General features: G+C 39.9%; 1 protein-coding gene across 4 annotated transcripts in view; it reads left to right on the forward strand.

Moving 5' to 3' along the window:
• The first annotated feature begins 2,089 nt into the window (after positions 1–2,089).
• ksr1a (kinase suppressor of ras 1a) overlaps positions 2,090–26,794 on the forward strand; it is a 28,560-nt gene continuing 3,855 nt past the window's right edge. Inside the window, exons 1-20 of one of the 4 annotated variants that reach the window (XM_038289436.1) lie at positions 2,090–2,108; positions 2,217–2,563; positions 13,228–13,368; positions 17,683–17,830; positions 17,921–18,410; positions 19,636–19,817; positions 20,066–20,126; positions 20,269–20,352; positions 22,636–22,697; positions 22,784–22,893; positions 23,518–23,686; positions 23,899–23,940; positions 24,189–24,237; positions 24,326–24,389; positions 24,464–24,748; positions 24,830–25,026; positions 25,114–25,210; positions 25,998–26,131; positions 26,329–26,460; positions 26,568–26,703. In XM_038289436.1, coding sequence (XP_038145364.1) covers positions 2,351–2,563; positions 13,228–13,368; positions 17,683–17,830; positions 17,921–18,410; positions 19,636–19,817; positions 20,066–20,126; positions 20,269–20,352; positions 22,636–22,697; positions 22,784–22,893; positions 23,518–23,686; positions 23,899–23,940; positions 24,189–24,237; positions 24,326–24,389; positions 24,464–24,748; positions 24,830–25,026; positions 25,114–25,210; positions 25,998–26,131; positions 26,329–26,460; positions 26,568–26,703 — 2,796 coding nt within the window. In that variant the 5' untranslated portion in view covers positions 2,090–2,108; positions 2,217–2,350. Of the gene's footprint in view, positions 2,109–2,132; positions 2,564–5,699; positions 5,849–13,227; positions 13,369–17,682; positions 17,831–17,920; positions 18,411–19,635; positions 19,818–20,065; positions 20,127–20,268; positions 20,353–22,635; positions 22,698–22,783; positions 22,894–23,517; positions 23,687–23,898; positions 23,941–24,188; positions 24,238–24,325; positions 24,390–24,463; positions 24,749–24,829; positions 25,027–25,113; positions 25,211–25,997; positions 26,132–26,328; positions 26,461–26,567; positions 26,704–26,794 lie in introns of those variants that run through there. The other 3 variants (XM_038289435.1, XM_038289438.1, XM_038289437.1) reach the window with 3 other exon arrangements.

The following is a 26,794-nucleotide window of genomic DNA, read 5'->3' on the forward strand; positions in this document are numbered from 1 at the left end:
AAAATACCAATCATATGATCAAAATCAGAATCCAGGCTCAGACTTTTTGCATCAGTTTGGAGCTCAGCTGACATAAGGAGGTGAAAGGTAAAAAACATGGACTAAATTGTTGGTACGCATTGTTTAATAGAGAAAGCCCACAATAGTCACAGAAATAACTTGGAAAAAAGTCATGATAAATAAAAATTCTATGAAAATGACCAAATTTTTTCCGTTTTGGCCATTCTCTTTGATGTTTTTTTCAGCTGTGTGTTTTGGGTCATAATCTTGTTGCAGACCCATGACCTGCTACTGAGACCAAGCTTTCTGACACTGGGAAGCTGGTCCATGTTGAGTGTGGTACACACCATGTCATCCAACAGCATAGTGATGAGCTGTAGCCCTATAGGCCCATTGGTTGATTGCAAGATTGTAGACGCCTGATGTGATGTGACCTTTATTTGTTCATTTTCAAAGATTTTTTTAATTTATCATTGCTTTAGTCAGATTCAAGTTATTTCTTTGACCTCTGAACATTGTTGGTTCTTCTTTCATTAATCGAGGGCTACCAACAATTTTGTCCTTGTGCTAGCCCCTTCTTTGCACGTCTCATTACAACATGATTTTCTATCAGGCCACAAAATGTGCATTTCATATCATTTAGAATTATTTTCTTATCGGTTTCATTTTGACCTTTTCTCTGAAACACTCTTTTACTTCTCAGTAATGAAAACAAATTGAATCAACGCATGACAGATTGTTATCTTTTTGGACACTAAAGTAAAAAGAAAAACTGTTGTAGTCACTGTTGTTGTGTCTTGGATGAGGTGAGCCACTAAAATCATTCCACATGGTTAAAAACATATTTTATCACCTTTTATGCATTCAAACTGTAAAAATAAACTAAAAACATCTATGGCAAAACTGTATACCAGTACACTGACTTTGAAATATCGTGACTTGCAATTTTTAAGCAATGCTGAAATACTGTTTCATTGATTTTCCATATAGTCATGCACGTTAATGGAAATTTAGAGAAAACAATTAACCTAACATTCATGTTTTTTTTACTATGAGAATAAGAAGCATCAGCAGATAACCCACACAGAACTCTCCTAAGGAATGTCCTGCAATAAGGCAACAGTGCTTTTTCTTTTCACAAGTGGGATAACATTTTAAAAAATCCTAAACAGCATTTTCAAGAACCTTATTTTTACCATTTTTACCACCAACGGTCTTAAAATTAAATATTGATTCAATATTTATAGAAAAATAGCTTGCACAAAACTAAACTAACAATTATTCTGTTATGATCCAACTTAGCTTGTGAGGAGTAACAAACAATGGCGTAACTATCGGTAAGCAGAGTATGCAGTTGCTTAGGGGCCCGCGACCTCTTAGGGGCCCTGTCACTGACACCAGGTTGGCCCCCAACACAATTGCGGACTAGGACGTCTCTTTGCACATGTAATGGTGCGAAAAATTCCTCTTGAACCCACCTGATACTAAGCACTCTGACCGGACCTTATTTATACCCCAACACATGGCAGATTGGGTTGTTGAACTTCATATGGGGCCCACACTGATAATGTGCTTAACAGAATATTGTTGTGTCATTACACCATTGGTAACAGATAAAACATAGCGTGGTTTAAAGCAAACTTTATTAATAAAATTAGTTTTTCAGTATTAAATATTTTAAAATTAAATAATTAAGTATCTGCAGATAAGACACTGTTAAAAACAGATTCTGTTCAGTTGAGGTCCATAAGAGCTTCATCCACAATTAATAAAACGCAATCAATTTAGTCAATCTTTTCTTTACATACTTTGTTATTTAAACCCTAACTGTAGCTTGTCATTTTCTCTGATGGTTTTTTTTCTCCCCTTGTGTATATGTTCATCTTTTATCTCAGGAGCATGTTGTGGGAGAAAAGAGGGAGGTGCGGTGCTGACAACAGTTTCTTTTTTCTATTTTTTTAAAATAACTATTGTGACTTTATTTCCCAGAATGCACCGCGCAGCGCGAGGTTTCCCAACAGCTGACAGACGGTGAAGCCTCTGCCAGAGCTGTCGCTGGAAGCTAGTAGAGCCTTCTCTTCGGAAGCTCACCCCGACACAAGCCGAACGTTAGCAATATTTAAACTGTTTATATATATATAGCTTTAGAGACACGCGTTTACTGTGCCTCTTTTTTTTATATTTATTTATTTTTGTTTGTTCGCTTTATATCCCAGCCTCGCCAGCCGGGGACAATTGCTGTCAGCTAACTTCCACGGTCTGTCGCCCGGACTGCCGCTTTATGTATCACTCTACTTCAGCGGTTTGACTTCCAGCCCTTCCCTCTCCAGCCGGGCCCCGATGCTGAGGAATGGATAGTGTGTCTGCTAACGGTGGGAAGATGGTCGAGAGTGATGAGCAGCAGCCGGAGAGGCAGAGCGGCGGTGGCGCAGCGATGGCCGCGCTCCATCAGTGCGAGCTCATCCAGAATATGATCGATATCTCCATCTCCAGCTTACAGGGGCTACGGACCAAATGCGCCGCGTCCAACGACCTCACGCAACAAGAAATCCGCACTTTAGAGGTAAAAGTGCGCTGATTTGGGGGGGGATGTGTCTGGTTTAAACTGCGGAGTCATGATGCAACCGACGCTATGTCCGCCAGAGTAGAGGCTGCAAAGGCGACGCTGTCAGCGAGCTGAGCACGTTTTTGTCGCCGATGTAGCGACCGACCTGTCGCTGTAATGACCGTTTGAGGATCGTCGTCAAAAATCGACCTAATTGCAGCCATGATGTGCTCCAAGTGTTTATTTGTGATGGTTGTTAGCAGCGCGCCGTGCAGCTGCATCCATCCAGCCTGGCCTAATGGCACACATTCAATAATCTGATACAGCTTTTATCTGTATGCAGAGCTGGATTCTTTTTTTTTTTCTTTTTTTTTTTTTAGGTTGTGCAACCGGCTTGTCAAAACAAATAACAGAAGGCAATCCTTGCTTTGCATGACTTGTCCTATGTGTTTACAAAAAAAGGGGGAAAAATGTGGATAGACAGGGTTGATGTTGATCTAGATGCTGATTCAGCTCTGCTTTGTTGATTGTGTTTTACCCTGGAGGCATTTAATTTGCAGGACAGCCTATCATACTGAGAGCTAATAGAACACTAAAAACATGATTGGGTTTAGAGAAGTCTTGCAATGTGGCTTCTTGTGAGTTGATGTTACAGGCCAGAGGTGAGGTCAGCAGACTGTACAAGTTTCCACTGTTGTTTCGCAAAACTTTCCTTCCCATTTTTAAAACAATCAAGTTTTAAAACTGAAATAACACTTGCAGTTTAAATAATTAAAAAAGGATATTTGGTCAATAGAATGTTCCACATAGGCAGAGGCGTAGCCAGAACATTTTTGTAGGGGTGGCCAGTCAGGGGTGGCCGAAAGCGGATGGGTGCCAGATCCTACACTATTCCAACAGGAACGGCTTTGCTGACAAATAGACACATTGATTTAAACATTTATGCTGTCTAAATAAAAGGTATGGTCTGACAAAAGTTTTTCCATTGTCATTGCTTACCTTCTTTTATCAAAATTTGTTCTGCATAAAATTAATATTTACGTATACTAATATCTACATTTAATTCATTTTTAAGTTATTATTAAAGTAGTTATTTATCTATGATTTTCTTGCAGACACCTAGATGACTTGCAGAGACGCATAATTTATTTTTTTACCCAATATAACACAAAATTTAGTTCTTAAAAGAGCATGAATTCTGTATATAACAGCTTTAATGTTAGTATATTGCTGTGCATAATTAACCATATCATTTTAGCTATCAAGTAATTGTTAATATATGAAAGATTAAAATGTTTAATAAGTTATAACATTCCCCTTGAGAGTGATACTGCTGCCACTGTCTGTATTAGAGGGCGTAAAAAAAATGGTTGGATAAGGGTGGTCATGGCCACCTCTGGCCCCCCATCTAGCTCCGCCCCTGCACATAGTAGCAGGATGAAGAAAATGGACTGAGGCTAAACAAAAAGAAGCATTTGAACCATTGGGGTTCTTTGTTAATCACTTTTTGTGCAGAAAAAAAGTCCAAGGAACAGCCAAAACTTGACCTTTGTCTTACCTTTGTAGCTAAAAAAAATGCTACTTGGGTCTTTCTTAATCTTCTGCAGAAGTTAGGGTGTGAATCTCTGGTGTACCTGAAATGTACAGTATATGCAGCACTTATTCCATTAGATTTAAGATGGGAAAGTATTTGTTAAATATGAAATTGACGTAATCTTTTGTTATTACTGCTTTATTATAGAGATTGAACATATAGTTGTTTTTTTTTAAGGCGAATACCAATTATTTTGACATCAATGTATCCGATTCTTTGTTTCGTATGGTTTTTGGTATCATTTTCGAAGACGATATTGCTTTATCTTCCCACATTTAATTAATAAAAATAACAGTTGTAAGAATTATTGCACAAGTCTCAATTTAAATAGAATTATCTGTTAACAAAACAAGAAAAACATAATGGATAGCCAGTGGAAGGAGCGGCAATGCATGCACTTCATGGGGTCTGCTGAATGCACAAAGAAATTGGCCAACACATCCACGTATCACCCGATGCTAACATCTGCCCTAAATATCTTTCTGTGGATTTATTTCTATGTTTCTACTTTATTAGATGCTTAGCCATAATATAAGGCCCACTTATTTCCTTATATTTTATGCTTGTAGAATGATGCCATCAGAGATGATTCCTCCTAAAAATGTTCCATCATACCATTTCTCTGCGTTATAATCTATTAATCTAAATGGAACGCAAAAATGCCAAAGTTACCAGAATTTTCTCTCGTTGTATATAGTATTTATTTCGGATTTAATTTGTGTTCCTGGCTGGCTTTGTTTTGTGAACTTATCTACATGGAATGAAAGATTAATTCCCAACAATTTAAGAAACAGTCAGTCAGCTTAGATTAGGGATCTATCAGTAGGCTTAAGCCTTTGGTTTACCCCAGGCGTCTGGCTGGTAATGGCCAAAAAACAAAACAAACCACTCCTCCTTCAGGAGAAATGACAGAAGCTGACAGGATACTACATAAGCAGATGCAGACATGATGTGACATGGAGCTACGCTATACAACCAATTCAGCCTCTCCTTGATATGTTTTTTTTTTCCCTTTGAATTTGTGATTATTTGTTTTTTTAGTTTGTCCTACAAAGCTGCAGACCGAGTAAACTGTCGAGCTACTGCAAAAAAACCTAAAAAATTTTTGATAGAGGAGCATACATATAGTTTTAAGTTTAAAATCAACATTGTAAGAGGCTACAAAGTTGTGGCTGATAAATAAATGTTCTGTTAATAAAGGGATTAAGTGTATCTATGGTTTTGTTCATTTCAGCTTACCAGGTAGATTAATAAAGGAAAAGATGTACAGTGGAAAAAAAATTAGAAGAACCCTTTTTTGCCCCCTATTTAAGAATATATATCTAAATCTGTTCTGTTGGTCCTTAGCTGCCTGGCAGGGTTAGTGTAGATTTGAAAGGTGTCATGTGGGAGCAAATTGTAACAGAAAAGCAAACTAAGTGATTAAATATGAGGGAAGCCCAGCAACTTCGGCTTGCTGTTTCCTTAGCCTACCCCTGCTCCACTCCCACTGGTTTCGTGCATAAGGGGAGCAGATGCAGCTGAGTGGCTTGTTACGTTTTTGCTTCCTGAAGCAAAAGTTGCAGGTTAGCCAATGCAAGCCTCAACTGGTTAGTGGAATTATGAAGTCTTGGCCCATTCAAGTCTACATTCTTCCACTCGTCTTTATCCGTTGTCATTTTGTGCTTTGTCAGTGGAACAGGACGTGATCTGACGGAGTACTTCCTGAGGTATGTTCGTCTCGTAGATAGGTTTTCTCTCTCGGCATTGTTCTACATGACAATGGAAACGCAGTGCGACTCTCGTGTTCTTCTTGAGTACTCCTTAAACTGTTCTAAGGTTGTTTTGTTTCTCATATGCTTAGCAGGCGTTTTTAAGGACCAATGCTGATAATTCAGTTGTGCAAGCAGTGGATGTGGTTATTTCTAGTTAGATTTTGTTGGTTTGTGGTCTTCAAAAGTTCAGAATTTACCTCGTTGTTCACCAAGGTTTAGTACAGCAAGGAGCTTTTTTTCCCCTCTTAAATCTTCGAGCTGCTGCATCAACGTCAGAAAGTAAAAGTTCTCTTTGAGTTTAGTGGCTGCATCAAAAATGTCACGTGTAAAAATTTATTGTTTGGCTAATTGTATTATTTATTGGTATTTTCTTTGATGTAAAGTAAGGTATTTTCACATTGAGTTAACTATTTGGTCATAAACGGCTCCTGGTGTGCAGTGCCCTTTTAAGGGTGATGCTGTTCCCCATTAGCTGGCTGTTGAAAAGCCTGAAAGAAAAAAAATAAATAAATAGAAAAGCACTCAATATGAATGTTAAAAGGCATATGATTACCAAAAAAGTTATATTTTTTATATTTTTAACTATTTTTGTACATTCATTTCTATTTTTCTTATATTTTCTATTGTTTTTTTCCAGACAATTGAGACAAATTGTCAGACGGTGCATCACCAACATCTTCCTTTCTTTAAAGCATGATATATTTCTTTAGTTTTCTTTATCAAACTCTACAAACTGCACTACTTTCTGTGATTATAATAAGGAATTTTCTTTCTCATTGAACCCTTTTTTGTTTTTGCTATCCCTTAACATTGAAAGAAACCCATATTTTTATACGAGGCTGTCATTTTCTGAGCAGTACTTATAGTTTTAGTTTTCTAGCTGAAAAGCTGTTTTGTACTGTAAGTAAATGATCTGCATTTCCAGACGAATAGCACTATAAATATTCCCTGATACCTTATTTATAAAGAAGAATAAACAACTCCTCCTCTGTACAGAACATCCCAGCTTATCTCAGTCCAAAGGAGATTAAAATTGTATTTGAATGAACTCAATCAGTCCTCATTACCATTTTACAGCCTGATATCTCTAAGTAGAAATATAATGCAACTTTTATCATAGTATTTGTCTAAAAAATTTTATTGATATTTAAAACGATACCATTTATCACATTTTTCTTGTGCTAAAATGTTGCTAATAATAAAACTTCTTAGAGTAGATGTATTTTCCTATAGGTGGGCCTTCATGATAATAATGCTATTTTGCTCTCCTGCTCTTTATAAAGTAAACTCAGGGATAAAAATAGCAGATTGTTATGGCTTTGGGCTTTAATCTGGTGTGTTTACATCCATCTTTTTCTTTCACGTATGCCCATTAACAGTCACTGTCCCAACCAAATAAACAAAGTCAGCTAACTGAATAGGTTCCTAGCTTAAAGCTTGCTGCTCGTCAACTGAAAGGTAAAAAAATATCGCCTTAAAGTTTGATTAATGCTCTTTGTTTCCAAATCATAAATATGCCTTAAGCGTTGGAACAAGGAAATGTGTTTACCTGCTTTCAGGCTGCTCACTGGTAGGATTCACTATACTTTATCAGGACAGTCAACTTTGGTCATGCTAGCACTTTCTGTGCCATATGATTAACTGACTATTTAGGAGCAGCACAGCTGTGTGGGTTTTAAAGCAGAAGTGTTTAAAAATGTAGGTTGACCTCGATATCTTGATCATGATCATTGGGTGGCTTTGAAGATCAACTGCCTCATTTCCTATGTCTTTACTGGCACTCTGTTTTGCAACTTTCCAACAGGCCTCACTTTCACTTCTTGGTTTTGGCCTCCCTGAGGATCGTCTTTGCAGAATCCTGATTTGCTTCAATTTAGGAGAAAATGAGGCTGGTGTTATATTTATAATGAAGTCCTGGGCTTCATTAGAAATATAGGTTTCTAAAGGGTTATACTCTCTGCTTCATCCTTGAAATCATATATTTTATTTGCATGTGCAGAACAATGTATAAATATCTGTTGATAAATCATTTGTCATTCCTGCTGGGTAGCAGGGCAGATATAATTACCACTGAGGATGCTGATTCCTAATTTGCTGGATGAGAAGGTCAGAAGTTGGTGGTGCTCAGGGTTATCGTTCCCCATATTGCACTGGAGTGCAATCAAGGGCGGCTTGAACTGGCTTTATTCTCTCATTAGGGCGAGCTTTATTGTTCCTCTTGAACCATGTGTGTTTTTTCTGTCTTTGCCTGTGAGAGGATAATGATACTGGCCCTCTCAAATGGAGTGCTAACTGGTACTTCACTTCTCACATGTTAATCCCACTCAGCTCGGTCTCTGTCTGCCTCTCATGCTAGCTCACTGCTACTCCTAACCGCAGCTCTTCATCCTCCCAACTTTAGTCAGTTCCTATCCTCCAACGTTGCTCCAGCAATTTGTATGATTTTAAACCACAGCCAACTGAAATTAAAATGATCAAGATGAACAGAAATAGCTGGATTTTTTTTAAACATACCCTTAAATAAACGTTCTCAGGGATTCTTCAGGAGCTTGGGGTTTTTATTTTTTGTTTTTCTGTAATGATCAGCTAAAAGCAAACGCGTCACTCTTATTTGTCTCCTCATGCTGTTGGGGGAGAGTTTGCTGTGCGCTCGTTGTGAGAGCTGTTGTGGCTGTGTCTATATTTAGACATCTTTCTTCCTACGCATTTTCAGGGTTGGTTGTTAAATAAGAAAATCAAATGACGCGCAAAGAGACTCTGCGATAGGAGAGAGCAGGCAGGAAAGGGGAGGGAGAAATCAAAGCCAATCGGCTGGGCCGCCTCCCTTGACATGACAGCCCCTGCTTGTGTGTCGCTGTGTCTGTTGGAGCTGTAGAAGCAGACGGCGGTAGACACTAGGGTGTAGAGGAAGCACAGCTCTGGTGACTATCAGCGCTGACCCTGACTCTATTTCCTTTAGTCCTTTTTTTAAAGGGAGGTGTAGCCAATAAGAATTGGCTGTCTCATGTGAAAAGCAGAATAGTTTGGCCATGTGAGTATACCATGATCTATTCCTAAACTGACTCAGGATGAGTTGCATTACATCCTGTAATTTTGAGGCCAGATTTGGCCTCTGAGGACAGGAGGATCTGCTTGATCTGACTACAAATCAGGAGACGGCACCTAAAAATATCATAGTAAACAAGCGGTGCACAAAGTAGAAAACTGGATCTTTGAAAGTCACAAAAAAAACTGTTTGTTTGGAAAAACCTGATTGGTTTTCTGTTTTCCCAAGTCAGGACTTGCTTTTATCTACCCAGTGAGTTTGAAGCGTCCTGATCGCCCTTTCACCTCCCTAACCCAACATCAGCTTGCACTGCTAGTAGCAATAAGGGAGGAGGAGAGTCGGTTTTTGTGTCGGGCTGTGAGCCACGTAACCCCAACAGACCTACGCCTTCTGATGACCTGATTTCTCCATAACCATATCTCTCACTGTGGTTGTTTTTGTAACCTCCTCTTTTGTGTGTCAACAGAAATGAACATAGACCACAACATTTCAGCATGCAGATCACTTTTAGGTTTTGTAATTAGCGTGAAAATAGCACCAGCTAACAAAATGCACCTAAATATTTGAATAATAAAATGCTGCTAAATATTGTAATGATCAGATTTTGTAGTAAATTTTATTGGCAGTTGCCTCCGTAAGCATTACACATGGGGTGGTCGTCGGTTCCAGAATTTTCTATCAGAGTAGCCTTAATAAATTAAGTTTTCTTTGGGATGGATGGACAAACAATGTCCCTCCCCCACCTGTTGATTTAAGCTCTAGGACAGCTGGCTGAAATAGAGCTGCTGCACCTTTTAATTACTTAAGAAAAAAAGGACATATTTTGGTGCTTTGTGTTCTGAAAATGTATATCTGTAAAAAAAATAAAGATAAATCTCATTGCAATTTGTAAGGCAGTGACAGTACCAGTTGTTTTATGTCCTTTGCTGATGTGATGCTGTACAGGCATTCATTATGATTAAAGTTGTAATTAAATATCTATTGTTTAGCACTGCTTAAAAAAAAAACACTAGAAATTATTTATTTTCCCAGGGCTCCTAGAAAAGAATGTTGTTTTTTTCAAAAGTTCTTGAAAAATATTGTAGGATTTAGGTTTTTGTTGTGCAGATTTTCAACATCATCCTATTTGTCGCTTTCGTCCGACATCTATCATCAGTGTCATCACTCTGTCAGCATTTTTCTTGTTCCTCCATCCCAGGAGTTCTGCATTTTAATTTCTTCTTCTAAAAAAGGAAATCATAAACTTTTTCTTGCCTTTGCAACCTTGAGCTAAAAAAATAAAAATGTAGGATGTCCATCTTTTATAAAAAGATTATTTTTTAAGCTCATGTATTACAGTTAATCTATTACCTTGTCCACTGTAGAATTATTTGTTGCCTGTTTTTTTTTTTTTTTTAGATGAAGCAGTTGATTTTTTTTCTCCCTTTATTTTTCTGTTAAGACTGAAATACAGTGAAATCTCATTCATTTGTTTTAGTCATTTATCATTCATTGACTTCTGGCCCATACCTAGAGTGCATCGCTGCTGTTCTGTTTCGATGTGGGGTGTAAACACACTGGCCTCCCAGTCTAAATATCATTTTCTAGGACTGCTCCCAGAGAGGCCATGCTATCCTTGGCAGGTGCACCAAACTGCCTGTGTCAGCAAGAGGCTAGAATGGACAGCAGAGGCGGTGGGATCTGCTCCCTAAGTCTGCTGTAACAGGCTGGACTGCTGCAGGGACCCCCCCCCCCCCCCCCCCCCCCCCCCCTCTCTGGTGGCTGTCACTCATCCTCTGCACAGCAGATGCCGTTTCCATGGTGTTGTTTTGCTCCGCTGACAGGTGGGCTCTGACGCCATTTCTCCTCCCACCTCCAGGCCAGACGTCAAATGCTGTTGTCTCTCCTCTGCACCAAAAATATAAAGCAAAGGGGGGGTTGCTAGAATCTCCCGGTTAGCTTTGTACCCGACTGCGTTTAACAGAGAAGCACTCATTCCCCCTATCGGTGCCAGATCTTAGGCCCCAACAGCCACATTGAATGCCTTTTGAGTGAGGGTATCTTAAACCTGCCATCCGCTGCTGCCTTTTTCTGGTAAAGACCTACGGTGACGTTTTTATCTCAAAGTGTTCTTTGAAGCTCCGCGTTTCACATGTATGGGAAAATCCCACTGAAATGTTGCTGACGCCTCAGAAGAAGGGTTGCTAGGTAACCTGATGTCATCGCACAGCTCTAGTGTATGGGGAGGTGAAGGAGCTCATTAGCCACATGTGGTAAACGCCTCTTGTTTGCGATCATGCCGGTTAAGATATGAGAGACACTGCAGCATCTGAAATATGTGATTAGATCAGTTATAGAATGAGAATCATGAAGGGTGAAATTCACACAGTGCAGATAAGAGCACTTTAAAAGATCTAAAAGTTGGCTTTCTTTATCTTGACCATTGAGATTTCACAGCATTGCCTTCACGCTGCATTCTTCCATGTTTGCTTTAATTACTGATGATTGATGAATGACTGCAGAGCTTAAGAGCAGAGTGGGGGTCAACACCTAGAGCAATAACATCCTCTTTATGTTCCTCTTTTCATACTCCAGTCGAGATGCTTTTATTTTCAGCTCTTTTCACCACCCAAGGTCACATCTTTCAGATACATGCGAGGCTGCAGCGAGTCTCTGTGTGACTGACAAGTGGATGATTCACTGGGGTGGTTGAATGTGCAGAGAAAGACGCACGCTCGCCATTGTTGTCGCCGGCCGCTCAAAAGGTATGCGCTGAGCTGCTCGCTAGCTGGTGCTGCACCTCTCATCTGTAGGTGCCGCCTGCTGTAATGGACTCTATTCAGATGGCCCGTGAGATAAGGACACACTATACAGTCATGATGAGCTGCACAATGCGGGCTGCTGCAAACCAACACCGCTGTCTTCATTGTAATACCTACACAACGGACTGATGCACTTATCATGAAAGCTATAAAGAACTGCAGCTCTGCTTTTTTTTTTTTTTTTTTTTTAACATGAGGGTATAAAAAGAATCCAGAATAAATAAAAAAAAGTTGTTTCTCCCTTGTGAATATTACAAATCTGCCTTTTTTGTTTGAAAAAGCAAACATGTAGGTGCTTGAATGGAAATATTTGATATGTGTGTATATGCAGATGAAAAATAATGCAGGATCCAATTGTTGGAGATAAACACTGGATGATTTTTCCTGTTGGAGCTAACAGAGGACCTTAGACGGAGGTCAAAGTTCACCATCCAACATGAAAGCAACCTTAAACATACCGAGATCAAGTGGAAGGCATAATGTGTTACAATGGCCTAGTTTAAAGGAATAGTACACCCAAAACATGATTAGCCTTCATTTTCTACTCACCCCCATGCTGAACAACACTCTGGAGTACTTTTTTGATATCTCAAATGCATCTGGAGATCTGGGAGGCTTCTTGCTGTCTGCTGACATTCAAATAATGGAGGTCTATGGCGCCCGAGACAGAAAGGTCCATAAAAGTCCACAAAAAACGTGTCAATATTCCTCCATACTGCTCTTCCAATGTATTCCAAGTGTCCTGAGTGGGTAGCATGGTCTGCTGGCTTCCGTAGCGTCATGAACGCGCCGGCGCGCGCTTTCAGGAAATCCTATACACTACTGTTTATGCTCTAAAAACATTCTAAATGACTTCGTTTCGAGTAAATTCTGGATGCTACCCACTCAGAACACTTGGAATACATTGGACGAGCAGTATGGAGGAATATTGACACGTTTTTGTGGACTTTTATGGACCTTTCTGTCTCGGTCACCATAGACCTCCATTATTTGAATGTCAGCAGACAGCAAGAAGCCTCCCAGATCTCCAGATGCATTTGAGATATCAAAAAAGTACTCCAGAGTGTTGTTCAGCATGGGGGTGAGTAGAAAATGAAGGCTAATCATGTTTTGGGTGTACTATTCCTTTAAGTGAATGCAGCCAAAAATCTTTTGCTCCACTAGAGTCAAAGATATTTTTAAATAAGTTCAGTTTCCAGATCTGCAAATACAGATGTTTATAAAAAGGTTTCAAAGCATGATGGAGGCTCTTGTCCGTATTTCATTCTTGAGGCTTTGTTGAATCAGAGGATTGTTTTGATGGAAATCATTGGTTAGGTCCTTATGTGTCACATACACACACGTCACTGGTGGCCGTGACGCTCAGCTTTCTGCTATCTTTAAAAAAAAAAAATGAAAAAAGATGACCCTTCAGATCAAAGGAAAGTTGAGTCTCCACTCTGACCGGCCCCTCCCGTCTCTGACACGTCCTCTGTTGCTCCCTGCAGGTAAAGCTGATGAAATACATCTGTAAGCAGCTGCAGTGTAAAAATAAAGTCCCAGAGACGGAGAGGCCCGAAGCCTTGGACAGCTACCCACACTTACGAGACTGGCTGCGCACCGTCAACCTGAGAGCAGAGCTCATCCAGGTAGGCCACGCTGTTCTCTACAGACGGCGCTCTGTTCTGTGTTTGTGTCCAGTGTGTGTACTCGCTGCCCCGTTCACGTGTGCGTGAGGAATGCCTGACCAGCGTACTAGGATATAAAAGTGGAGCTTATTTTATGGTTGCGATCATGCTGTCTGCATTGCACGTACACTGAAAACACCTCATTTTATAATAAAGGTTTTTAAATTTCTATGAAAAACAGGGCAGGAGACTAACAATGCAAAATCAAACTGCTGATGTTCTTGCTTGGAAAATATCTTCCTAATTGGATGAAAATCAACTTTCCATCCAGCTGTCTTTTTCCGTTTAAATGCCACGTTTGTCTGACTAACAAATGCCTTTTCGACAGGTGCATAAGGAATGTCCCAAAAGTTAATATTTGCTGAAGCCTCTGGTCTTTATGGGAGCTTTCTGGGGCTGATCCTGGCTTTACTTCAGTGGACTTTTTTTTTATATTTGTTTCAAGTATTATAACTTATCAGATTGATTCCATTCTTCATATTTAAATCATTTTCTTTACTAAAGACATTAATCCTTTTTCCAGTTGAGATCAAACAGTCATAAAACTGCACTCATGAACTTGTCTAAACATGAACGCCTAAGATTGCTTTAGTGAGTCAAAGTCCTGTGAGGTGTTTTGTGCAGCTATGTAAGGAAATCAGCGTCACAACATTTCTCCTTATTGGACGTATGAACCAGTTCTCATGTTACGGATCATCACACGTCACTTTTCTTAGAGTATTGCTTGATTTCAGAGGTATTTTGTTTGACTTCTTTCCCCTGTCTGCTCTTTTACACTTTTATTTTTCACCCCATCTTGTCTTTGCTTTATTATTTATTTCTTTTGATGTGTTTTTCCTGTGTTTAACATGCTTTTTCATTTCTTAGTACGTGTCTTTACACTTGATTCACATCTGTCCTTTTACTTTTGCAGTCTTTGCTCCTCATTTTTAAGTGGACCTACCTTTAATATACAGGCCTTTACAGAGGCATTAAGGCCCTCTGAACCTTTTGACATTATGAACATGAATTTAATTGCATTTTATTGGGACTTCAGATAATAGACTAACGTATGTCTATTTGAGAAGTGGGATGAAAGGAGTAGAAGATTTGTACATTTTATAACAATGACTGTGACAGAGCAATCAGAATAGAAACATCTCAAAATCAAGAAACAAAATGTAAGGCAGCATTATTTTACAATATTCCATAAAGTTCAGTCCAACTTCTAAAAGAGTTTAGCAGCACTACAACCCTGTCTGTGCAAAGAAGACCTTAGTAACTCTGTAGGTGCAGCACGGATCCAAAATGGAGACAGTCTTTGGCCATGCACTCACCTAATTCCGGGTTTCCGCAGGTCATTCAAAATCACTAAGTTATTAAATTATTATTTTTTTAAATTAAGTCCTTAATTGGCATTAAAATTCATTAAATGTGTTTACTGTGGCAATTAAAATGTTTTATTAAAAAAAATTTTTATAAAACAATTTGTTCAGACATATTATATCACGATATATTTGCGTGGAACTGCTTCCGGTTGATCTCAAAGCTGTATGTTCAGAAAAGAAGTCAGAGAAAAAGCTAGAGAGTGGGGCAAATTTCAGCAAAAGTGGCTGGAAAACTCGGAATTCAGGACATGGCTGCAGCCTGTCGACTGGTACCTGTTGGTGGCATTAAAATAATTTCTAAGAGCATTAAAAGAGCTTTAAAAAGCATTAAATTTGAGTTATTCATTCCTGTATAAACCCTGTAATCGGTGTTAATGGAAAAAATTAGGTTGAGCTAAAGATTTTGAGCTTTGAAAAGATTTGTTGACAGACTGTCACTACCTGTAGTCCTGGTGAAGACCTTGTGTTTCACTGTGATATTTCTATTATCACAGTGAAAATAACATAATTAGCGGGCTGCACGGTGAGCAGTGCGTAGCACTGTGTAGCACTGTTGCCTTGCAGCAAGAATGCTCTGGGTTCGATTCCCGTCCCAGGGTCTTTCTGCATGGAGTTTGCATGTTCTCCCTGAGCATGTGTTGGTTCTCTCCGGGTACTCTGGCTTCCTCCCACAGTCCAAAAACATGACGACTGTTAAGTTAATTGGATCTCTAAATTCTCCTTAGGTGTGAGTGTGTGTGGATGGTTGTTTGTCCTGTTTGCTTCTGTGTTAGAGAAGATATTTGGGGGGGGGGGGGGGGCCAATTTATATTTCTATTATGTATGCATTGGGTGCAGAATATTTACATTTTTTTATATATATATATATACACATATATTCTTTAAAAACCAAGAGCTACAATCATGTTTTTCTTTCATTTTAGTGATGCCTACCTTGATTTGTCTGCCACCTAAAAGCCCCATAAAATGCAAAGGCTGGTTTTAGCATTACATCATGAAACCTTTGCAAGGCTCTCTCACTGCCTACTAGCATAAAAGAAAATTACTTCCCTTTGTCTACATGTGAGAACATTCTAATAAATGTTCTGCTGTCATGATGCGATGTCGACCCACTTAAAGCAACGCACATTATCAGACCAAGGTTTATACAGCGCGTCTCTTTGGCTCGTTCTATGAGGGATGCATTATGTAATGGGTGGTCCAAAAACCCTCTGATGGTTTTACCTTCTTATTTATGGAATCCATCGAGCCTGCTCCCACGCTTCAGCTTGCAGGATGTGAGTCCATGGCAGGCATGAGCAGCCTGGCTTCTTTAATGGTTCCTCTATGTATTGGACATTTAATAATCCAGCCAGGCCTCAAAAAACATAATTTAGAAATGTTTTTTGCTTTTTTTTGTACCTTTTTTGTTAATTAGACTTAAATGGAACTACATGACCATGTTTTCTTAGTATTGCCTCTCACAAAGCCTGCTGGGAAACTCTGTATCCGTGTAGCTCCGTTTCTAATTGAGTTGTGTATTTTCAGAGCCATAAGGACAGCAGGCACATGGCCATTTTTAAATCTCCCATCTCTCATCCTTGCTAGTGTTTTCGCACGTCCGCCTGTGTGCTCTTGATTTTGCTTACAGTGTACACACGAGAGTGGGAGGTTGCCCTAGTTTTGCGATCAGTATTTGCCCTCTCAGAGCAAGGGTTTAACCTGACTGATAAGCGTTTACGCACTTCCCATGTAGAGAAAAATAACATCCTAAATTCACTGGACAAGGTCCTACATCCTTGTGCAATCTATGGAGTGTTGTTTGTGTGGCTATTTTTGCACACATTAAAGAAAACATTTTCTTTGTCATCAGAGTCCACAAAAACGATGCAGAAAATGCAAATGACCTGAATATGACATTTATGTCCCTAGATGATCGATAGCTGGTGATCAGATGTTTGTTTTCTTTTCATAAACTGCATTAAGATTTCAGCGCATATCTGCCTGGAAAAACTTAAACAGTGTTCCTCAAAACAATTTAGGTTTAATAAAAATGAGGATGTGCTTTAAAGCATACTAGTAGATAATTGTGTAACCGAGGTTGGATTGAGATTTCTGCCAATCCCTTTGGTTGATCTTGTTCTGTTTCTTTAACCAGTATTTAGCCTGAGGAGTGTGGTTTTAGGTAATAAAACAGATTTCTACAGTATCACTGCAAAAAGGTTCTGTAAATTTCTTAAAATAAGTGTATTTACCCTTAAGTTGAGTAGGAAAATAAGATGATCTGCCAATGGAATTAACATTTCTACCCTTAAAATAAGATAATTAGTTATGATGCACTTGAAATAAGAGACTACAGTTGTTGTTTTTTTATTTTAAATATAAATTGCCTTATTCCATTAGCAAAGTCTCTCATTTACCTGCTTAATTCAAGAAAAAATGCACTTATTTTAAGAAACAAAAATTACTTATTTAGATTTTTTATTTTTTTTTTGCAGTGATCTTGCTGTAGCAATGTCTTAAATTAAGGGTATTTAGTAACAGGTTGGTACAGAACAGCAGCTGTAAAGGTTTGCATGTTTCCCTGCTTGAAGTCCAGTGATGGTTACAAGTTTTTCAAATTCCCCACATACCAATTAGTGTGAGCAAGACAGTCAATTTGAAATGATTCATTCTCACTTTCAGGCCTTCAGTAAAGTATTTGGGCTTTAATCTGATCCGTGTTCTTTGTTTCAGAGGGCCTGGATCTGTAGTTTGAATGTAGTCAGGAGGATTATATTATGCCGGCTCATTGTAAATAATGTGTTTTTCAGATTAAATGGGTTAAATTTTTGTAAGATTTTTGGTTGTGTGTATGTTAGAATTCTGTCATCCTTACTCTTTACCATTATGACTCTAAGCCATGTTTGTTTTCATCGCTTTCCTGCAGGCTGTGGAGGCGAAGTTGTCCCTGGACGCCTTACTGCAGATGACCGGAGCTCAAGTGAGAGATGCAATGAGAAGACTTGGGTCCAGTTCAGAAGAATGTGCACGACTTGGTGCTGCCCTCTCCTGTTTGAAGAGTGCCACTGAATCAGGTAGGTCTCACCTATATCAATACCCCACACCCTGATGAAATAAAAATCTGGCATATATTTTAATTAACATCATTTTTTTTTCTCTTACAGGAGGTGAAATGAAAGAGGACGGCGTTTCCTGGTTGTCTGAATCCACCAGGAGGGACAGCGGATCTCTACTAACCGCAGACCAGCTGCCCTACCTGGGAACTCCGCTTCGCCCACACAGTCCGTCGCCTCTAGCCCGCCCCTCCACCATCCAGTCCACCCCATCCACCCCCTCTGCGACCTTCCCTCATCCCCGCTCTGGTTCAGTTTCAGCAGCACCTTCACCGGATGGGCTGGGGTCATACGGCCACAGTGACAGCCCCCTTACAGATTTATTCCCCATGCCTCGGCCACGCACGACCCGGCTCCACGGACACACTTCCACCCCGCCCGTAACCCCGCCCACAAAAAGGCCCCACAAACTGAAGCCTCCTTGCACTCCTCCTCCTCCGTCTCGTAAGGTGCTGCATCTGCTCCCCAACATTACTTTGACACGCAGCAAAAGCCACGAGTCCCAGCTGGGCAATCGTATCGAGGATCCTCCCAACAACAAGTAGGTACCGTGCTGAGTTCACTGAGTTCACACGGTCATCCGTCAGGTCAAATAATGGCGAGCTTTTACTACTAGTATATCATCGCCAAGATCTTTCAAATGTTTGGTTTGAATCATAAAATTACCAAATCAACACCAGCTACGCCAAATAAAGTAGGAGATCTGAGCCTCGGCTGTTATCTTTGATGTTTAGCTACTGAGCAGGTTTTGCCTGGAAGGAAATGATCAAGCTATGTAAACTAAGCTTAGCTATGACGTCTTGAACTGAGTATTTGACTTAATGAAGAGATTAAATCTGTTAAATGTTTAGTTTAAATTAGAATAATACAGTGAATGATCATTAACATATTTTTTTATTTGGGGAAAAAATGACATGATTTTCTTAGAATTTCTTTATATTTGGGCTCAATGAGTGGAGTAGCCTTTGGTATAGTGTCCCCAGTGAGACCTGTTAGTTCATTGTCTCACCCCTAAATGATGAATTTGTCTGTTTTAGGACTCAGGCAAAGAGATTTCCTTTGATCCCTTCACGTTCCCTGTCCAGCATCCCTTCACATCCTGCCTGTTGCTCCTTTGCTCCTACTGTTTGAGGGGAGCTAATCCCAAACAAATTCCCAGAGATTATGAGTCATGTCAAAACAGGAAGCATTTCCTAATTCTTATTCTCAGGGGTGGCAACCCACTCAATCTCTGTTTTTTTTTTTTTTTTTTCCCACTCTGTCTTTGTTGTGATTTACTGTAGAAACACAAACAGGCCGCAAGATAATCCACAATATCCTGTTGCTTCATGGAATATTTTATTATGGGGAAAAACCAGTAATACAAGGAAGTGGTGCTCTTATAAAACCACTCTGCTTAACAGTAATTAAGATGCTACATGCAGGCTTTACTATCCTGGATCATGTGTTGCAGAAACTAAAACTAGATGGTATGCAGGTAGAAAATGTGTTCTCCCGGCTGTCTTTTTTCCTCCTCTCATGTGAGGACACGTGCACACAGATCACAGGTCTTGCACAGCTTGGTGCTTTTCTTGTGACCTCCATGTGGGTGTTAAGGATGTGACTATTGTCATTGTGCCAATGCTATTAAGGTGCTGCAGCGTGGCTCATTACAGTGCGTCGATAATCTTCCCCGTGATGCTGCAGACCTTCACTGGTCTTATTCCTACTAGTTGATGGCAGTAAATTAGACCTGCTGATTATTTTGATATGGTTTTACCTTTCAGGTGTTTAAAAAAGAACAAATTGTTGCTGAATATGCAAATGAACGGGAACGGATGTGAGGACTCGCCTTCTCGATACCCGGTCAAGTCTGCGCGGACCCCTGGAGGGACCCCGGTTCCCAACACTGCACCTTACACCCTGCCAGGGACGCCCACCTTGATTGAGGAGCACAGCATAATTAAGAGTGAGCCAAATGCTTTTCTGCTTGGTTTTTCTTACTAAAGGTCATCTTAATATCTACATTGGAAGCTTGTTTATTATTAAAGTTGGGAACATTTCTAAGACATGAGATATTTCAAATGAAAGCTATTTTTGTAGAAGTGTGTGAATAATCAGTTCATAATAAATAAAATCAGGTCCATTCAGGACGACTCCTCAGCCGTATTGTTAATCTTCTAGTCTTCCTTCCCTTTGCCTGCCTAAATAATGTAGCATTGCACCGCAGCTCCCCGAAAGCAGTGAGGAGGGACATCGGCCTATCAGTCACGCACAGGTAAACTGTTTGCTTTATGTTTTTTCACATATTTTCCAACCATCTTTGTGTCACTGAGGCGAGCTTACTGCGTTTCCGTTATAAAATAATAATGACAGTTCTCTAATTCAGCATAAACGACATGCATTTATATAACCTGCAGGTTTTCAACCAAGTCCTGGTTGTCTCAGACATGTCAAGTGTGCCAGAAGAACATGATGTTCGGAGTTAAATGCAAACACTGTCGGTAAGTGGAGTCCTCTGTTTAAAATGTCTCAATATGTGAAATGAAATCATTTCATTAAAAATGGTGGGAAGACAATATATTGTAGGTGGAGATTATGCTTTTAAAGTGACTACAATTTCTTTTAATAACACTTCATTCACTTCTGTTTAAAGATCCTATTTTTGTTAAGATTTTCTAAAGAATAAAAATAGTCCTTAATGATATCACTGACTCAGTTTCTACCAGACCTAGACAGACATATGCAGACCAGATTTTTAAGACCATGCTGTCTGTAACTGGATGGTATCACTATCAAAAGCCCCTGTCGCACCTTGACGATTTAGACCAGCGCATGCCTGATGTGCAAAAAATTTGGCAAAAACGCTGGCATTGTTGGATAAGTTATGGGTACGTTTTGTATAAGTTATGAGCATGCTGAAGTCTCCTGAAGCACGCAGAAACACGTCAACATACGGCGAGTACCGACGTATGCCAGTGTATGCTCATAGGTGGGCCATACGTCACAAGAAGTTATCTGGTCGTTGACATACATTAAGTGTAAGTTACTTATAAGTCAAGGAGTCCAGCTTATCCAAAACCTATGAATAACTTGTGCACAACTTACGCGCAACTTATTAAGAACTTATCTCCAACACTTATCAACATATCTGACATGTTCCAGACGACCGCTGAACATATTTCGAATGTACAGCTACTGTATAACAGTATCAAACATCGTATCGACAGCTTTTTGTATCGACCAACAAACTGCCTAGCAGACATGACGCTGAACCTGCTGAGACTGCAAACCCTCTTTCTTCCTTTTTCTTTTTCTTTTTATTTATTCTTTTTTTCTTTTTGGCGGGTGGTAAACCGCAGCTAGGTTATTACTGCGATCAAAGACAGCTTTTTATGCGGGCCGGGCGCCTCGGGGTGCATCACTGCCCCCAACAGGACACTAGCTTGTGCCTAATTTCATGGGCATTACCCTGCTGTGCGTTAGTCATAAGTCAGGCTGTCGTTGGAGATCAGTTCTGGACTCATTATGAATCCGCTGTGTATCTGCTCAAGATTGAGAAAATACTTAAAAAATACATTGTATGTCAGCATTTTAGTTGATTCTGGGACTTTGGGCATATGCTGGCTAAATCGGCAAGGTGTGACAGGGTCCTAAGGATGGACAGTGGGTTTAATATAATCAACTCTGTGGGGAATGATCCACTTATAAAGAGCTGTTGTGATATAAAATGTGTAAGGCTGTTCTATGTTGGTGCATCTGATAAAACTCTTGCATCACCTAACCTAACCCACCTAACTGGTATAGAGGATTAATTCTAAGGGACAACAGGCATGCACGATAAATATTGGACATCTCTTAATGGAAGCCAGCTGGTAAACTGACCAAGCTAGAGGAGGAGTTCAAAGTTTCATGACGAGACATCTGCTAAGGTGGAGTTTGCAAATTGTGACCAATCACTTTTATGCAGCTGATTGCATCCTTTAAGAAAAAAACAAACAAACATAGGATTTATATAAAAAGCAGCAAACATTTCAATGTAATTTTTATTTGGAAATTTCTACAAAGGAAAATGATCAGAATGCAAACAAATATACATTAACTTAAAACTTTACATTAGAAACTATCCTATCGATATAATGACTTATATAAAGAAACACAGCTGATTCTCTGTACACATGTATAGATGATAGGTTTATGCTTGTGAAAATATATTCCTGTCTTTTCCTCTTATTTTTGGCTTCCTAACCCCCCCCCCCCCCCCCCCCCCCCCCCATACAGCGCTCCTGGTCTGCTGTAAAGACCATTTCAGATTTCAGACTGATAGATCACACTGACCTTGGCATTTATCACTAAAGCATGAGCACATATGATGGTTTATTTATCCAGTGGGTTCAAATTAATTGAACAAAATATTTTTTAAGGTGGATATACAGCAGGATGGGTAGGACACCTGCTCTCACGTCTGGATGAGAAAACACTGAGTCATCGTTCTATTTATGCTACTCTATTGTTGCTTCTTCCAACAAAGCAAATTTACATACATGTAGCAAAAACACACATGAATCGTCTATAATCTAACATAAGATCCAAACCAAACTAGTTCTGAAACAGGTTGAACTTCTAGAGCAGGTTCTATGTTGATCTTGAAGGTACCTCAGTAAGCTATTAATCCTGTTTCATAGCAGAGAGCTCTGCTGGCTTGACTTAATCTTGATCTGGAATTGAGGAGCTCTGTTGATGCTAAATGCTAATTGCTAACAAGCTATCTCATGTGCTGTCTGCAGATTAAAGTGCCACAACAAATGCACAAAAGAGGCTCCATCCTGCAGAATCTCCTTTCTACCAAGTATGGTTTTAATGCATTTTCTGTTTTTATTTTATTTTATGAGTTTGTGACATCAGAGTTGTGTGAGAATAATTGTTTTTCTTTAGTTGCCAAAATCAGGAGGACCGAGTCAGTTCCTTCTGATATAAACAACCCTGTGGACCGGCCACAAGAAGCTCCACAGTTTGGTACTCTACCAAAGGCCATTACTAAAAAGGTAACGATACCTCAAACTGTTTCACATCTTCTTATATTTTAACCACAAACCTCAGATGTATTTACACATTATAGACTTTTTTTAATGCAAACATATTCATAGAGAAGTTTTAGAAATCATGTTTGCTTTAACCTAACATTTATGCACTACTTTGTCTCCAAGAACTCGCACAAAAATTCCCTATAAAACATTAATATTAGATAAAGCTCATAATATTTTTATGAAGCTGAATTGGCAAGGTTTACATTTATCAAAGCTACATGGTTTGATAAGAAAATCTACGCAACATGAATCCTTTACTGCTGCATATTAACATTGCAAGTGTCACTCAAGTGCTAGACTAAGAGGTGTAATTCTTGGTTGTTCTTGTTAAAAAAATGACCCATTTCTTTCCAAAAGTGAGAAAACATTTTTTTTTTCAGTCAGTTCCAGCATCTGCTCATTTCTCTTCTAAATCAAAGCAATATATGTCATTTTCTTTAACTTCTTACTTTAATAAAACAATCTTTCCAAAATCCTAAAAACTCAAAGTATGATAATTAAGGTATCAGTTTGTTAGGTTATCTTAAAAGCGGTGATAGGTTGATTCCTTAACTTGGTTTTATTAAACCTGTGACTCACCAGGATCATCCTCCTGTGATGAACCAGCTTGACTCCAGCAGCAACCCATCCTCCACCACTTCCTCCACACCGTCCTCCCCTGCCCCCTTCCAGCAGAGCAATCCCCCAAGTGCCACCCCACCTCCGAACCCTTCGCCCAAAGGACACAGGGACAGCCGTTTTAACTTTCCAGGTAAATCTGCTTTTCTAAATCAAATTTAAGATGATTTTCCCTTCTTGATTATTGTTACAGGCCTTATGCACCCTTTTCTCACGCCTTCTGTTTCCACCAGAGACATTAACACTGATCTGTGCTCTCATGACGATCTCTTAACCAAGAGCTTCACTAACCCTGAACCTCTCCTGCTATTCTGTTTTTTGTCCCCTCTGAATTTTTTGCAAAAGCTGCGTATTACTTTCAGCATAGGCAGCAGTTTATCTTCCCCGGTGAGTTGATTGTCCCAAAGTGACACATTCAGTCCTTGTTACGCCATCATGCTGCTCCATACCCCTCTCTTCCTCCTGCATGATTGCATAGAGACCTTAGCCTCCACTTCCCTCAGTGTGCATACTGGCTCTTAAAAGTGTTCTGACGCCATCTGCTGGTGATGTAGCAGAACTGCATGAGCAGACACGCTCTGCGTGTTTGGACCCTTATTGATCTGTTTAATTGGTGTTAATCCTTTTCTCCATAGATGTCTGCAGTCCTTCAAGCATATACTCTGATGTCCTCCAAGATACAGTGTAAGTTAGATAGTACTTAATTCATTTTAACAGGTCAAATAATGTTTTTTTTTCTTTAATTTTTATCTGTGATGTTCTGTTTATGCAGGAGTGAGGTAGAGCAGTCTGCAGATGACACACACACTGAGCTGGTAGAGGATGAAGATGAAGAGGTAATTTCACACAACGCTTTTAGATTTTTTGTCTCTTTCTGTCCTCTAACCGGGGTTTTCCTGCTTGAATCCAGGAGGGAGACGAGGACATTGAAGCTGAAGATGAAGATCCTGAAGAGGATGAAGAAAACGAAGAAGATGACGGGCATGAGCACGGAGGGGAATATGAGGAGGACAGGGAGGACATGAGGATGAACATTGGATCGGACGGCGAGTGCGACCAGCTGGATGATCTGCCATGTTCTCGTGGAAGCCAGTGGAAGGGCCCCATCTCCCGCAAGCCCAGTCAGACGAGCGTGTACCTGCAGGAGTGGGACATTCCCTTTGAGCAGCTGGACCTCGGAGAGCTAATCGGAAAGGTGTGGATTTACAAAAACACTTGGTCAAACTTACAGTTTGAGAAGGAGACGTTTCCCTGAGATTTGATTTCTGTCTAACAGGGTCGCTGGGGCAGAGTGCACAAGGGTCGGTGGCACGGCGAGGTGGCCATCAGACTACTGGAGATCGACGGAAACAACCAGGACCACCTGAAGCTTTTCAAGAAGGAGGTGATGAACTACAGACAGACCAGACATGAGAATGTGGTCCTGTTCATGGGGGCCTGCATGGCTCCACCACACTTAGCCATCATCACCAGGTAAAAGCACAACAAACAAACCCACCAAGTTCCTTCCATTGTACAACATTTTCCAGTCCGCTGATGTTTTCTCTCCTTCTCTAACAGTTTCTGTAAAGGAAGGACTCTGTATTCTGTTGTTCGGGACACTAAAAACAACTTGGATATCAATAAAACAAGGCAAATCGCTCAGGAGATTGTTAAGGTATGTAGTTATGAATCATATTCTCTCTGTTATTTTCTACTTAAACCTCTTGTTTGGCCTCAGTCTTCCATTATTTTAGATCTTTATTTTGGGCCAGGTCAGCTGTAATCCCTCAAACTCCAGATTTAAGGCCCCTTTTCAGAACAGCACAACTAAAATCAGTCGGTCCAGTCAGTGGGTCGGATTTCTCTGACCTCTATCACATCAGTTTTCTCTGCTTTCCTCCACCAAGGCCTCATGTTTCTCAACCGAAGTCCTCTCTGGAAAGAAATATAAAGATTCTCAGACAACCATCGGCCCTGTTTGACTTCCTCAAAGAATTATGACCTTAATTAGAAATACATTGTAATGATATTTAAACATAAATCCTTTAGATAACAACATTTTGTGATACAGTTAATTCAAGGCAGAAAAGCAGTTATTAGAGTCTAACAGACTGGTTATTACAGCTCTAAATATATTTTAACAATTTACTATATTTGTTTTGATTCTAATCAAACATAATAATATCCAATAAGCACCAAAATGTAGTTGTTTGGAATTCTTATTGAACAGAATAATGAAGCCTCCTGTTTTCCCTCCTCTCTGCTCATTAAAGTAGCTCATTTTAGTTGGAAGGCATTTCTTTGTTTTCCACTTGATTACAGTTTGTGTATTTCAATGTAGGAAATGTTTCTCTTTCATCATGGAATTAGTCCATTGCTTAATAACACTTCATCCACTCACCAACCTATGTGACCGCTGCCTGTTTGACATTACCTCCTGATCTGTCACTGCTTTTATCCAGGGAATGGGTTACCTTCACGCCAAAGGCATCGTTCACAAAGACCTGAAGTCCAAGAACGTTTTCCACGACACCAACAAAGTAGTGATCACGGATTTCGGCCTGTTTGGGATTTCTGGTGTCGTTCAGGAAGGGAGGTGAGAAGCGCTAAGCTCAGCTGAAGTTCTGTTTACACTGCTGTGCTATTACCAGGGGAGCTGCAGTGAGCTGTAAAACTTGCTGAGGCCTGCAGCGGCAGTCCAGCAGCAGCAGCCATCTCCTTGTGCTTGTCAGAGGGTGATATCTATAAGAAATGGGCTGCTTTGGTAGATTTATTGATTTATTTTTTCCTCAGGCGGGAGAATAAACTCAGACTTCCACACGGTTGGATCTGTTACCTCGCACCAGAGATTGTGCGTAAAATGAGCCCAGGTAACAATGAGGACCGACTTCCCTTTTCCACAGCAGCAGATGTTTACGCCTTTGGGTGAGTTGTATTTGAGTTCTGGAGACCTACATCCAGGTTCCACAGTGGATTTATTAAAATTAATAATCACATCTCTACGTTCTTCCTTTTTCTTTCTTTTTTTTAAGAACAATTTGGTATGAGCTCCAAGCCAGGGACTGGCCGATCACTAACCAGCACATTGAAGCCATCATCTGGCAGGTTGGGAGTGGAGAGGGCATAAAGAAGGTTTTAGGGGAGATCAGCCTAGGCAAGGAGGTCACTGTGAGTCGGCGTCATCATTTATAAAAAAAAAAACATCTTTAAATTTAACCTGATTAAGAAATGTAGATTAAATCTAAATGCGGTATTTTTT

Source organism: Cyprinodon tularosa, unplaced genomic scaffold (genome assembly GCF_016077235.1).
Source record: "Cyprinodon tularosa strain WSP-4 unplaced genomic scaffold, ASM1607723v1 ctg269, whole genome shotgun sequence".
In the NCBI taxonomy this organism is placed as follows: Eukaryota; Metazoa; Chordata; class Actinopteri; order Cyprinodontiformes; family Cyprinodontidae; genus Cyprinodon; species Cyprinodon tularosa.